Consider the following 15,242-nt stretch of genomic DNA (forward strand, 5'->3'; position numbering starts at 1 on the left):
TATTATTTTAATAATAATAATAATATAATAAATTTATTATTTTAGGAATGAACAGAGGAGACAGGCATGAACTGAAGAAATAGTCATGTGGGAGAGAAGCTATGAGCAAGGCAGAGTAAATAAAAGGCATGGATAGAAGAAGACATATGCATAAGCAGGATAAAATGGCAGACGTGGACAAGAGACAGAGTAAGAATGCCGGGCTGGATAGGTTATCTTTACATTTCCTGAAGACTGTGTTAACCTTGATAACCTTCTCCCTCACCCTCACCATCCTCTCTTCTCCAACACCCCCCCACTATCACCCCCTCCTCCACTACCCCTTCTCACCCCCTCCACTGTATCTTTCAGTCTTTCCAAAGCGCTGGTTACTTGTCAGTAACATCCTGACTGCTGTCTGTCAGTGAGTGGTTTACTTGACTGAATGTATGTGTAGTTATGGCAGTGAGGGTGTATGTTCTAATGGAGTGTAGGTGTGGATAAGGTAGTGCGTGTGTGGATTAGTGTTTCATCCATCTCCACTCTGGTTCTCCTGTTGTGGCATACGCTTCAAACGGCCTCGTAACAAGGTAATGGTATGTTTCTGTTGTAATGGTAATTATACCCCTATAATCATTCTACTCTTAACCAGCTTATAGACACTTGCACGGTATTATATGTTTTGGTATTAATAATAATATGTTCATACTATACAATTTTTACACTGTCGTTATAAGGCCCATAAAATGCACAAAATAATTAGAATAAAGAAAAATGTGGGAGTTAGTTATGTATGAAATTTAAATACCCAATATTACAAAATCTGTGACAGTTATGCTATTAAAACGAGAGATCAAAGATGGTAAGTTAAAGAATACAGATAAACATTTAATATTACACACTACCAACCTGGATATGTTGACCCATCCTGATGGTCCAGTGGTAGACATTCGGCTTGCAACTTAGCAAGTTGGGGTTCGCATCCCCGAGGACCCTGTGGAGGAGAGGTTATTCTCGATTTAGTGTAACTCTTCGTGTGGCCCTCGGGGTGTAGTCTGACTCGGGGTTCAGTGTGGCCCTAGGGGTGTAGTGTGGCCCTGGGGTGCAGTGTAGCCTTCTTGACCTGATTTACCTGAGGGCCACTAATACTAGTGGCCTCGACGAGGACAGGAAGCCGGCGGCTTGTCGAAAGTTCCCCCATATGCCCTAAAAGAAATGGGTGTAGTGTGGCCATGAGGTTTTGTGTGTAGTGTGGTTCTGGGTGTAGTGTGGTTCTGGGTGTAGTGTGGTTCTGGGTGTAGTGTGGTTCTGGGTGTAGTGTGGCTCTGGGTGTAGTGTGGCTCTGTGTGTAGTGTGGCTCTGGGTGTAGTGTGTCTCTGTGTGTAGTGTGTCTCTGTGTGTAGTGTGTTTCTGTGTGTAGTGTGTCTCTGTGTGTAGTGTGTCTCTGTGTGTAGTGTGTCTCTGGGTGTAGTGTGTCTCTGTGTGTAGTGTGGCTCTGTGTGTAGTGTGGCTCTGTGTGTAGTGTGGCTCTGGGTGTAGTGTGGCTCTGTGTGTAGTGTGGCTCTGTGTGTAGTGTGGCTCTGGGTGTAGTGTGTCTCTGGGTGTAGTGTGTCTCTGTGCGTAGTGTGTCTCTGTGTGTAGTGTGTCTCTGTGTGTAGTGTGGCTCTGTGTGTAGTGTGGCTCTGTGTGTAGTGTGGCTCTGTATGTAGTGTGTCTCTGTGTGTAGTATGGCTCTGGGTGTAGTGTGTCTGTGTGTAGTGTGTCTCTGCGTGTAGTGTGGCTCTGTGTGTGGTGTGGCTCTGGGTGTAGTGTGGCTCTGTGTGTGTAGTGTGGCTCTGTGTGTAGTGTGGCTCTGTGTGTAGTGTGGCTCTGTGTGTAGTGTGACTCTGTGTGTAGTGTGGCTCTGGGTGTAGTGTGTCTGTGTGTAGTGTGGCTCTGGGTGTAGTGTGGCTCTGTGTGTAGTGTGGCTCTGTATGTAGTGTGTCTCTGTGTGTAGTGTGGCTCTGGGTGTAGTGTGTCTGTGTGTAGTGTGGCTCTGGGTGTAGTGTGGCTCTGTGTGTGTAGTGTGGCTCTGTGTGTGTAGTGTGGCTCTGTGTGTGTAGTGTGTCTCTGCATGTAGTGTGGCTCTGTGTGTAGTGTGGCTCTGGGTGTAGTGTGGCTCTGTGTGTGTAGTGTGGCTCTGTGTGTGTAGTGTGGCTCTGTGTGTGTAGTGTGGCTCTGTGTGTGTAGTGTGGCTCTGTGTGTGTAGTGTGGCTCTGGGTGTAGTGTGGCTCTGTGTGTGTAGTGTGGCTGTGTGTGTGTAGTGTGGCTCTGTGTGTGTAGTGTGGCTCTGTGTGTGTAGTGTGGCTCTGTGTGTGTAGTGTGGCTCTGTGTGTGTAGTGTGGCTCTGTGTGTGTAGTGTGGCTGTGTGTGTAGTGTGTCTGGATGTAGTGTGGCTCTTGTGTGTAGTGTGGCCCTGTGTGTAGTGTGTCTCTGTGTGTAGTGTGGCTCTGTGTGTAGTGTGGCTCTGGGTGTAGTGTGTGTCTGGGTGTAGTGTGTCTCTGGGTGTAGTGTGGCTCTGTGTGTGTAGTGTGGCTCTGTGTGTGTAGTGTGGCTCTGTGTGTGTAGTGTGGCTCTGTGTGTGTAGTGTGGCTCTGGGTGTAGTGTGGCTCTGTGTGTGTAGTGTGGCTCTGTGTGTGTAGTGTGGCTCTGTGTGTGTAGTGTGGCTCTTTGTGTAGTGTGGCTCTGTGTGTAGTGTGGCTCTGTGTGTAGTGTGGCTCTGTGTGTAGTGTGGCTATGTGTGTAGTGTGGCTCTGTGTGTAGTGTGGCTCTGTGTGTAGTGTGGCTCTGTGTGTAGTGTGGCTCTGTGTGTAGTGTGGCTCTGTGTGTAGTGTGACTCTGTGTGTATTGTGGCTCTGTGTGTAGTGTGACTGGGTCTAGTATGGCTCAGGGTTTACCACAGCATAATAAGGCCTTCTTCGATTTATTTGTGATGGTGTTCTCTCCCCTGATGGTGACACTGTTGGTGTTCCCTCCCCTGATGGTGACTGTTCTTTCCCGTAGTGATATTAATGGTGTTCTCTTCTCCCCTGATGATACAATGTTAGTGTTTTTTTCCATGGTGGTGTTCACACCCTCTATGATGGCACTGATCATCTCTAGAAGGTAATATTCTGTAAGGTATTTGGGGAGGTGAGCAGAAACATAGTGAGGTATTTGGGGAGGTGAGCAGAAACATAGTGAGGTATTTGGGGAGGTGAGCAGAAACATAGTGAGGTATTTGGGGAGGTGAGCAGAAACATAGTGAGGTATTTGGGGAGGTGAGCAGAAACATAGTGAGGTATTTGGGGAGGTGAGCAGAAACATAGTGAGGTATTTGGGGAGGTGAGCAGAAACATAGTGAGGTATTTGGGGAGATGAGCAGAAACAAAGTGAGGTATTTGGGGAGGTGAGCAGAAACAAAGTGAGGTATTTGGGGAGATGAGCAGAAACAATGTGAGGTATTTGGGGAGATGAGCAGAAACATAGTGAGGTATTTGGGGAGATGAACAGAAACATGGTCATGTAGGTTATGTTCAAGATGGTAAATAATTTGCACAAAACTGAATTTTGGGAAGTCTTAGAAATGTAATCCTGCTTCCCCATAATTCTTTAACTTTGAGAAATGGCATTTTGCTGTACATAAGATTCTGCAGAAGCATAACTCTCATGTTGGAACCTGTGGGATGGAGCCCTGCTCCAGACCTATGGTGGGCAGTAGAAGGACTTGATTTAAAGAAGGACTTGATTTGAGCAGAAACAAAGTGAGATATTTGGGGAGGTGAGCAGAAACAAAGTGATGTAATTGGGGAAGCTTTCCCAGAAGGACCATCAAATAGAAGGACTTGATTTTATTTGATCTGATTTGATTTAATGCAAGCTTTGCAATGATACTTTAACCTGGGGATTTGCATTGACAGGTTCCAGTGGATTGTTGTAAGCAGATATCAGGAACAAAAAACAGGGCATGAGAAAACAAAAACACCTGCTAAAAAGAGAACAAGAACAAATACAGGATGCAGTCGCATAACAAAAACAGATAGCAGAAAATCTTGTTAAGGAGCAAGGAAACAACAAATAACCTAACTATACTATCTGGATCACTGCTAAACTCTCACAGGTAAGTGAGGCCAGTGTTAGGCGGTTCAACATTCTTACTGATGTTGTTGTTAATCCTGTTATTATCCTTGTTATTAACATCATTCATTAACTTTGTTATTATAATTTGTACTATTATCGTTCTTTGTATTATTATCATCTTTGTTATTATTTTCTTTGCTGCTGTTATTGTCATTCATTTCTCTGCTTTTGTTGTCTTTGCTGTTATTGTTTGTCATGGGTCAGCCCAGAGAATACATCATTACATCAAAATCAAATCAAAATGTTTATTCAGGTAAAAGTACATACATAGAAGATGAGTTACAAACATAATGTTGGATTTATAGATAGAGCTACTGTAGTACATACAATACCTAAAGCCACTACCTGTAATACGCACAGGCATGTCTTGGATATGTTCATTCTTTGGTTATTTCATTATTATCATTTCATTAACATTATACAGTAACTTCTTGTTCCCCCTAGAACAACAGCAAAGGATGGAGGATTCTAAGGTGGGCATCAACCAGATAAACACTGGTTTCCCTGAAGTCCCGCAGATGCGTGACATCACTCAGTGGTCCACTAACGCCACAAACACCACTACAGGTAAGGTATCACACTTGGTCCTGGCATGGTGTCAACTGCTAACCTGGTATGGGGTCACTACTAATACCGGGTATAGGTTCACCACTAACCAGGTATGGGGTCACTACTAGTACTAGGTATAGGTTCACCACTAACCAGGTATGGGAGCATAACTGGCAAGGTATGTGGAGGAGAGGTTATTCTCGATTTAGTGTAACTCTTCGTGTGGCCCTCGGGGTGTAGTCTGACTCAGGGTTCAGTGTGGCCCTGCGTGTAGTGTGGCCATGGGGTGCAGTGTAGCCTTCTTGACCTGATTTACCTGAGGGCCACTAACACTAGTGGCCTCGACGAGGACAGGAATGGGGGTTATTGCTAAACATGTATGGAATTCATTTTGTTATTATTGTTATTATTAATTTACCTGAATTTCTATGGGCCACTAACACTCTAGTGTCCTTGACAAAGACAGGAAGCCAGCAGCTTGTCATAATCTATGATGTTCATGTGGATTTATACCTTCTCTAGAGGTTCCGTTTAGTTATCAAAGATTTTTTTACTACTGTACTTGTGTCATCTATCTGGCCCCCCACCCCTTTTTTTGGCACATATTTCTGACTGAGTTCAGTGATGACTTTCCTGAAATTTTCCCATTATGCTTCCATACCATTGTTACCTATCAACTCCATCCAGGAGGTATTTTGCGATTCCTCTTTCATTCCTTGATAGTCTTCTCGAGGGTAATCTAGAGTCATCATCATCATAGACCTTTACATGGGTTTCTATAATTGTAATTCATCTTAAAATGCTGGAAATGCTCTATAATAATAGCTTATATACTTTAGCATTAATTATCACTCTAGGGTCCTATGGCACAGTGGCATGGACAGTCAGGTCACAGCTGAAAGATCTTGAGATCAATTCCTATGGCAGGACAGAAGTATTTGGGCAATGTTTCCTTTCACCTGATAATTTCTGTTCACCTAGTAGTAAACAGATGCCTAGGAGTTAGTTGTTAAGGGAGTCATAATCAAATTGTTGTGGATCCCCTCACACACTGGGCTGTAAGAGCATGATAAAGTTGAAGACCTTTCAAAGCTTGCAGTAAATAACAACATTGTTGAACACCTAAGTAAAAGCAGATGCAAGAAACACTTTGTGGGCCAGCCAGAGGCTTAAGACCCATGCAGGAATATTCATGCAAAAAAAAAAAAAAAATCAAATAGAATTTTAAAGAGTGTTTTTGGATAAGATTGAACTCATAGATGAATTTGAAGAGAATATATGAGTGCAAACAGGAACCAGCAGATCCATTGTTTATCATACTGTCAAACAGAAACTTTGTATGGGGAAAGAAGCACAATCAGTAGATTGACAGATGTTGTCACAGCTCAAATTCGATCTGCTTACAAGTATCTCTGACAATTCAGCTTACATGAAGTGTAAAGTGCATGAACAAAGACAGGGATACACACAAACGTGCACAAAAATATAACAAAGTTATCTTTTTGCAAACAGTTGTAGAAAGTTGGAACAATTTAAGTGAGAAGGCAGTGAAGGCCAAAACCATCAGTAGTTTCAAAGTATCATGACAAAGAATACTGGGAAGACGGGACACCACAAGTGTAGCTTACATTCTGTAACTACACTTAACTACCCCCCTAGAATAATTACACTATGGTAATTACACTAGATCATTACATTAAATAGTGTACAGTACTGTGAAAAAATTGTCATTTAGAGATACTGTAAATTTATATGTGTGTTGCATGAGATGGCAAATCGTTTTACTGTATTATATATAACATCTGAAACTCTTGCACTGAATTCATATTTTGTACATAAAGAAAATATATATGACAAAATTATAAGCTGTGTAGAGTCAAATTATAAATATCAATTCTTCTATTATCCTAAAATATCGAATGTTGATAATTATTTTAAGTACAAGTACAGGTATTAACAAAATGACGTGCCTCTGAGCCCATTATGTGCTTCTGTAACCTTTTCCACTACTACCCACAAGATGGGTATGGGGTGCATAATAAATGAACTAAACCAAAAATTCCAGTGTTCAGTCATACTGTATATTGTAATTCATTTAAGTTGCAGTGCAAGAATTTTGTTACTAGCTGTCATTATTTATAAGGTCTGTAGATAATAGAGAAGAAACTTTACAGAAACTAATAAGGTACCACAAAAAAACTGGCAAAGAAATTACAGGCACATTACAGGTACAGTACAAGTATAGGCCAACCACTCGCAATGTTCAAAAGAGAACGCGACAAGCACCGTCAAAGGATACCTGTTCAACTAGATTGTGACTCGTACGTCAGGCTGTGAGCAGCTGCATCGAACAGCTTTGTTGATCAGACCAGCAGAGGCCTGGTCAGAGACTGGGTGGCTGGGACATTGATCCTAGAAATCTCCAACAGGTAACAGGCAGGTAGGTATGATGAAGTTTAAGTAAGAGGCATAACCATCAATCCCTTAGTGATGCATGACACTTTAACCCCCTAGTGTTGCATGACTCTTGAGCCTCTAAGGTTGCATAACCTGCAAACTAACTAATGTGTTTTATAATCAACAAGCCATTGGTGTTACAGATCACACACCAAAATCTGATGAATCTGTGACACGGCATATGATCTACGCGGTGGCAGGCATCGTGCCTGTGATCATACTGGTGCTGGTGGCCTTCATCATCTATTTCGCCTTGAAACACAGGTAGGGAGAAACAGGCTGCATATATGCATACCTGAAATACCTGGAAATAATCTGATTTTTGTTGTTCAATTGGAGACTTTGATTATACTTAAAAAAAAATATATACTATATATATATATAATATATATATACAGTATATATAAATATATAATGTTGTACCTAGTAGCCAGAACATCGTACTCGGTCTACTATGCAAGACCTGATTTGCCTAATAAGCCAAGTTTTCTTGAATGTATATATTTTTCTAAATTTTTTCTTATGAAATGATAAATCTGGCTATTTCATTATGTATAAGTTAATTTGTTTAAATTTGAGTTAAAACTAATGTGGATATATGACCGAACCTAACCAACCCTACCTAACCTTACCTATGTAAACCTAACCTAAACTAACACAAATGCATAAATAATTTATGTTCCTAATATAATATAATAATAATAATTAAAATAAACTAATTGGCAACAATTTATTGAAAATAAAAAAAATCACTCGGCCTATTAGGCAAATTGGGCCTTGCATAGTAGGCCAAGAAGTGCATTCTGGCTACTAGGTACGACATATATATATATATATTTATATATTATGTACATAATCTAGATACTTTAAATATTGAAATTGTGTATTCCCTTACCCTCCAAAGGTCAAGCAACATGCCATCAACCGTGGAAGTGTGTCTCCACTCACCCATTCAGTGCCAAAATGGTAAGTCATTCTCGTCACCTTCTGTCAAAACGTAATGCTTTCTGTTGATATGTCTCAAGAATGGTAGTTTAAAACAGATATCTCTGCTCATAATTTTTACAAGCCAAGTGTCTTCGCTTGGATTTTGAGGTCCATTTTGTCTTGATATATCAGTTATGTTGATGGTTCTGGGTCCCAGACCTGTCTATACTCATTACAGGATGAATGAGATACAAATTGCGGACTCTGAAGTAGTAAATTACAGTCAAGGCTTTAGGAGTTAGTCTATGCTTTTTGTACAGTTAAGTCTAAAGTTAGTGAGGTTGTTCGTAGGTTTTTGGAGCTAATCAAGACACTGTAGAATTAATCTCGGGTCTGTAAAGTCAGTCTAGTGCCTTAAGAGAATATTGAGTTAGAATCATTTCACAATTAGAGTTGTGGGAAGATTGCAAAGTATCACCTTGTCTGTTAGAATATCTGGAATTTGCAAGTCAGAAAATTGTACAGTAGCGTAACGAATTTAATTCCCGGTTTTAGTCAGACCCATATTCAAAGTACCAGTAACTCTATTCCAAGTAATACATATTCTGTGAAAATATTACCTTGTACTTCCATTTTAATAGTTATCTTGTAAAGTAACTTTAAGCTCTAGAAATTAAATCCTTTGTAGAGACACAAATTATTATTTTCCCTGGTTGGATACTCTTAACTTTGTTTGGCTCCTAGGAATGAGGGGGTGTGTCCCTGTGCAAGGTATGCTATAAAGATCGTTATAGAGTAGACTCCAATAGCCTTTGTATTTTCTATGCAATAAGGACGGGTTTCAATAACTGTACTCTAGGGTATGGCTTAGAAACATATGTCCCTTACAGCCAGAGATTATCCACTCTTCTTTAATTTTCCCTTATTCTTTTCTCCCTTGTCCTTCTTCCTCTCCCTTATCTTTCTCCCACCTTCCCTTCCTCCTCCCTTCCCCAGATTCTTGGTTTACAACCTTAGGCAGGGTGTAGGGCCATATATAGTTTAGACAGGGGGAACAAGGTGTACAGCATGTTAAGACACTCGAGAAGCTTTCCCCGTCAGGCATGGTTCAAAAGCCATTAGAATAATCGTTATTGCTGAGTAGTCAAGTTCCAGATGCCCGGCACTGGCTTTGAGTTGGTTCCATGGGCCTGCATGAGGTTGGTCTCGTACGTGGTCTCACAGGCCTTTGTGAGGTCATCTCTGGAGGTAATAAATCTCTCGGGAGAAATAAATACAGTACTGTACCAGTATCTCTAATATTCTTAGTCAGACTGAATTTGTGCAAATGCTCCATACAAATAAAAGAACTCAGTCTATGGAACTTATTTCCTAATGAATTAAAAAATTGTCCATTCTATACTTTATTCAAAATTAAAACCAGAGTTTTACTTTTGAGTTGGAGCAGAGTTGTTTGGCATTTTTGAGGCTTCGGTCCTTGTTAACCCTCCAGTTGTCTGTAAAACTTTGCTGACTTTCTGGATGCTTTTCTAGTGTGGTAGTGAACTGCCACTTGCTCTCTGCACCTCTGTGATGGAGGAGGGGCAGGTTTTGTCTCTGGTCCTTGATAGGCCAAACAGAACTCCTTTGTCTGATGTGACCCATTGGCATGGAGTAATATCTCAGCGAGATATCTTCAGGGAGCCACTGCAGCTCATAAGGAAAGAGGCATTTCATTACATTCAATGCTGAATTTTTTATATGATTAATTTCCCACTAGTGAGAGATATGGGCAATACTGTGTACTGTATTTGAAGATTACATAATCAGTCAGGATCACTGTTCAAATAGCAGTTATGCTATTTGAACAGTTATGATGCTCTGAGTCTCTTCCTTCCAGGGTTGCTGACACGAGAAGTTTTCCCAGCAGTTGTTGATCTTCCACTCCAAGAAGAAATTTTACCCCAAGAAGAAGATAGGAAATGCATAAATGAGCAAGAAGAAGTTGCCTTTCCAGAGCAGGACCAACAACAATCCTCTGACATGCTGAAGGAGGCAGTGTACGTCAACCTTTCACGAAAGATTCTAAGGACAGAGGTTAAGACCTATTTGTCAAATGTCATCCAGTCACCGGATCTTGAGCTGGAATTCAGGGTGAGTTTTGTGGCAATGTTCTTTTTTATGTGTGATTTAGAATGAGGTGATTGTTACTACTGGACCTATAACTTGTCAGGAGCCTTCTGCTGAGCTTTTGACCTGAAACTTTGAGTAAATCAGAAGCTATTGTTCCTTTATATAATTAAGGCCACCAAGCATCATTGTAATCATGAAAGCATAGCTAACCTTCTCATTTCCAATGTTAGATTATTAAGCAAAAATGAGAAGCATTTGAAATTTAGGTTGCTAGCATCTATTTATCTATACTTTTAATTTGTGTGGTCAGAGTGTGCCAGCCATGATGGGAAAGAGCTGCTCAGAGGGAGCACTTGAGGCGAACAGATGCAAGAACCGCTACAAAAACAACATTCCATGTGAGTTAGTCACACCAGCAGATTCTTGATGACTACTGAAGAAAGGGGGAAGTGGGGGGGGGGGATGAGGAGAATAGAGTAGGGAGGGAGGGGAGAGAATAGGATTGGGAGGGGGATAATATTGTGAGGAAGGAAAAAAAGGTGGGAAGGAGATTATGGGAGTTGAGAAAATGGAGGTGAGGAGAAGAAGGAAGGAACTCTTAATAAGTGGGGAGGGAAAGAGTTGTAATCCTTATCAAAACAAAGTATTTTATTTTATTTTTTATTTTTATCCTGATTTTGGCAAATTCCATAAATTGGCAAGTCTCTTAACTCTAAACTGAAAATGTAAAGACTTTATGGCTATCAGTGGTATCAACATTTGGAGAATCTTTTAGTTATGCACACTACTTCATCCTACAGTTGGTCAGTCTCGGCACTGTGTTCTTCACCTCGGTGGCACCATCACTGTCATGATAGTAACTTGCTTCTAGTACTGGTTTTCTAAGGACTCTAATACTTCTGCTGATACTTCTGTCAACACATCAACTAGTATCTCACTGGCACATTTGCTGGTACCTCACTCTTTTTCTCAACACCTTCAATGGTACCACAGTCTTTTTCTCAACACCTTCAATGGTACCACAGTCTTTTTCTCAACACTTTTGATGGTACTGTACCTTCATCTTTTTCTCAACACCTTCAATGGTACCTCAGTCTTTTTATCAACACCTTCAATGGTACCCTCAGTCTTTTTCTCAACACCTTCAATGGTACCTCAGTCTTTTTATCAACACCTTCAATGGTACCCTCAGTCTTTTTCTCAACACCTTCAATGGTACCTCAGTCTTTTTATCAACACCTTCAATGGTACCTCAGTCTTTTTATCAACACCTTCAATGGTACCCTCAGTCTTTTTCTCAACACCTTCAATGGTACCTCAGTCTACTTTTAACACCATCTCTGGTGCCTGACAGATGATGATACCAGGGTGAAGCTGCCTTTCCTGTCCAATGACCCTTACTCAGACTACATAAACGCCAGCTACATTCAGGTACTAAGCTTCTATTACTGATAACCTAAATATTGCAAAAGAAACAGAAAGTACATGTTTTTGCATCAATATTCAGTGTCCAAATGAATAATTTATAACCAAATTATTTGCCATTTCAAGCAAATAAGCCCATCATCACCCAGCAAAAATCTGCTATCAGAATAATAACAAACTCTGCTTTCAGACAACACTCAGCTCCCTTGTTTAAATCCCTAAACTTGCTAAATATTAACTCCCTCCACACATTCTCTTGTGTCAACTACATTTACAAAACCCTGTTCTTAAATGCAAACCATGCTCTGAAACTCTCCCTGGACAGATGTAATAGGACCCATTATCACCACACCAGAAATAAATATCTCTTTGATATCCCCAGGGTCAAACTTAATCTGTGTAAACACTCTATGCAAATTAAGGGACCTAGTCTATGGAACTCACTCCCTAGTGAATTGAAAAGCTGTCAAACTTTTGCCTCATTTAAAAACAAAAACAAAAAGTACAGTACCTAATTTCATCTTCGTAGTTTCCTACACTGAGCTTTAAATTTGCTCTGTATCTAGTGTTACCCAATCTCCCAATCTTTATGTAGTTAACCCAAACAACTTTATCATTGTGTTCATTGCTGTCTTCTTTTATGTGCTAGCCATATGCTGTATTGTGCCTACTAATTTTTGTTAAACTACCATTCAAGCTGTCATTGCAATCAATCTGAGCTACCTATGTGCTTTAATATAGCTACAATTTTCTCTCATCTTTTATTTTTTTTTCTTGCTGTGTAACTGTTATCATTTTTATATATTTTGCAAGTATTTACCTACTTAAAATTTTCTTAGATTAAGGACCTGCTCGAAACACTGCGCGTACTATTGGCTTTACAAGATTGTAATTACTATGCTATGTATCCTCACAATCCTAATGTACCTTCATGTATATATATAAATAAATAATAAATAAATAACAAAGTACATTTAGATTTATCTTTAAATGAGTAAATTTGTTTTCTGAATAGCCTGTTCAGGTTTCCGGTCCCTGACTCTGGGGAAAAAATATTATGCTTAAAACTGTGATAAACATTTAGTTAGTTTAGTTTATTTATTATGTACCCCATACCCATCTTCTGGGCGGTAGTGGATATCTTGAGATGGTTATCTTGAGATGAGTTCGGGGCTTAGTGTCCCCGTGACCTGTTCCTCGACCAGGCCTCCACCCCCAGGAAGCAGCCCGTAGCAGCTGTCTAACTCCCAGGTACCTATTTACTGCTAGGTAACAGGGGCATCAGGATGAAAGAAACATTTTGCCTATTTGTCTCCGCCTCCACCGGGGATCGAACCTGGAACCTCAGGACTACGAATCCGAAGCGCTGTCCACCCAGCTGTCAGGTGTCAGGTGGAAAAGGTTACATAGGCCTTGAGCCCATTATGTGCCTCAGCAACCCTTTCCACTACCGCCCACAAGATGGGTATGGGGTGCATAATAAATAAACTAAACTAACCAAATGCTTGTCACAGTTTTGAGAATAATATGGTTTCCCAGAGTCAGGGACAGGAAACCTGAACAAGCTACTCAGAAAACAAATTTACTCATTTAAATCTAAATCTAAATGTACTTTGCTTGAAATGGCAAATACTGTACTGTAATTCTATTATAAATTATTCAGTATTGTATCGATATTTCAGTGATAAATGATATCACTGATACACGATTTTTTTCTTTTTTTTTCAAATTAATTTATGCTTTTGATCCCAATTAGTATTACGTTTTAGTCTAAGGTTTTTCCCCACAACTTGCCCGAAATGCTGTGTGTATTATTGGCTTCACGCATTATATGTACTAGCTTTATCTATAAATCCAACATTATGTTTGTAACTCATTTACAATGTATGTACCTTTACCTGAAAAAACATCTTATCTTATCTTATCATATCTTATCTTATGATGTGATCAGTAGATAAAACAAATATATAAGATGAATGCATTAACTGTGTAGACAAAAAATCATAAACAGCAACTCTTCTCTTTTCCTGTAATATCCATTATTGTAAATTATTTTATTAACTAAAAGACTTGCCTCCCAACGTATAAGAATACATTATAGTTCGTTAATAGCTGTTATTTAAATTATAAAAGGTACAGATTAATTGTAAATGATAATATAAAATATCTACTAAGGTTTGATTAAGTACTTTTGTGCCCTCTGTAATTCTTTTCTTTTATTACACAGGTGAGTAGGAAAAGATTACTGCTGACTCCTGTTAGCAGGTTGAGAGCTTTTCCATCTCGTATCTCATGGTAAGACTTTCAGATTCAGATTCAGATTCAGATGTTTATTCAGGTAAGGTATATACATACAAGTGATGTTACATTAATGGATTGATATATAGATAGATCTAGTACATACAATGCCTAAAGCCACTATTACGCAATGCGTTTCGGGCAAGAAAACATTAATATCTAGAACTTAATACTAATTGAGCATAAAGAATAAAAGATGTTGAGAACAAATACAAATAAAGATAAAAAAAAAGGGGGAAACATGACTGAAAAAGCAGCACAAATACAATAGGTTGACAAACAGTGTTGATTAAAAAAAAAAAAAAAAAAGAAAATAACAGACATGGGTTGACAATAGAGGAGTGAGGTAGATTACAGGGAATTTATTAGGTAGTGTTTAGTTTTTATCTTAAACTGGTTGAGAGAGGTACAGTCTTTAACATGGTTGGGAAGGTCATTCCACATTCTGGGCCCCTTGATTTGCAGAGCATTTCTAGTTTGATTAAGACGTACTCTAGGAATATCAAAACTGTATTTATTTCTGGTGTGGTGCTCATGGGTTCTGTTACAACCTACTATGAAGCTTTTAAGATCAGGATTGGCATTATAGTTTAGCGTTTTATATATGTATAATACACATGAGAGAATGTGCAGAGACTTAATATCTAACATATTAAGAGATTTGAGTAGGGGTACCGAGTGATGTCTGGGGCCAGAGTTGGATATTGTTCTAATAGCGGCTTTGTGTTGGGTAATTAGAGGACGTAAGTGATTTTGGGTAGTAGAACCCCAAGCACAAATACCATAGTTGAGATAAGGATAGATAAGGGAGTAATAGAGAGTCACCAGGGCAGGGCGTGGTACATAATATCTAATCTTAGAAAGAATGCCCACAGTTTTTGAAACTTTTTTAGATATATTTAGAATGTGTCCCTGGAAATTCAGCTTGTGGTCAATGAGAATGCCAAGGAATTTGCCATCTAATTTGTTACAAATTTGGGTATTGTTTATTTTGAGATTTATAAGACTAGAGGATTTATTGCCAAACAGAATATAGAAGGTTTTGTCAATGTTAAGGGTGAGTTTGTTGGCAGTTAGCCAAAGATGGACTTTATTTAGCTCAGTATTTACTGTGGCATTTAGAGCAAGAGGGTCAGGACTGGAGTAAATGAAGGTTGTGTCGTCAGCAAATAGAATTGGTTTGAGGTGTTGGGAGGCATTTGGAAGGTCATTAATGTAGATGAGAAAGAGGAGAGGGCCAAGTATGCTGCCCTGAGGAACACCAATGTTCAATGCACCAATGCACCAATGTAAGTGTGGGAACACTTACCCACTAGTTTCCCTGGAATATGACGTGC

General features: G+C 39.7%; 1 protein-coding gene across 2 annotated transcripts in view; it reads left to right on the top strand.

Moving 5' to 3' along the window:
- Positions 1 to 349: 349 nt before the first annotated feature.
- Positions 350 to 15,242, top strand: part of LOC138357974 (receptor-type tyrosine-protein phosphatase mu-like) — a 35,335-nt gene continuing 20,442 nt past the window's right edge. For both annotated transcript variants that reach the window (XR_011225181.1, XM_069315207.1), the window contains exons 1-8: positions 350 to 569; positions 3,918 to 4,117; positions 4,582 to 4,704; positions 7,287 to 7,407; positions 8,048 to 8,109; positions 9,950 to 10,203; positions 10,493 to 10,580; positions 11,537 to 11,613. Coding sequence is in view for 1 of the 2 variants with exons in the window: in XM_069315207.1 (XP_069171308.1) it covers positions 4,596 to 4,704; positions 7,287 to 7,407; positions 8,048 to 8,109; positions 9,950 to 10,203; positions 10,493 to 10,580; positions 11,537 to 11,613 (711 nt within the window). In the remaining variant the exon portion in view is untranslated. The remainder of the gene's footprint in view (positions 570 to 3,917; positions 4,118 to 4,581; positions 4,705 to 7,286; positions 7,408 to 8,047; positions 8,110 to 9,949; positions 10,204 to 10,492; positions 10,581 to 11,536; positions 11,614 to 15,242) is intronic.

Source organism: Procambarus clarkii, chromosome 81, assembly GCF_040958095.1.
Source record: "Procambarus clarkii isolate CNS0578487 chromosome 81, FALCON_Pclarkii_2.0, whole genome shotgun sequence".
Lineage (NCBI taxonomy): Eukaryota > Metazoa > Arthropoda > Malacostraca > Decapoda > Cambaridae > Procambarus > Procambarus clarkii.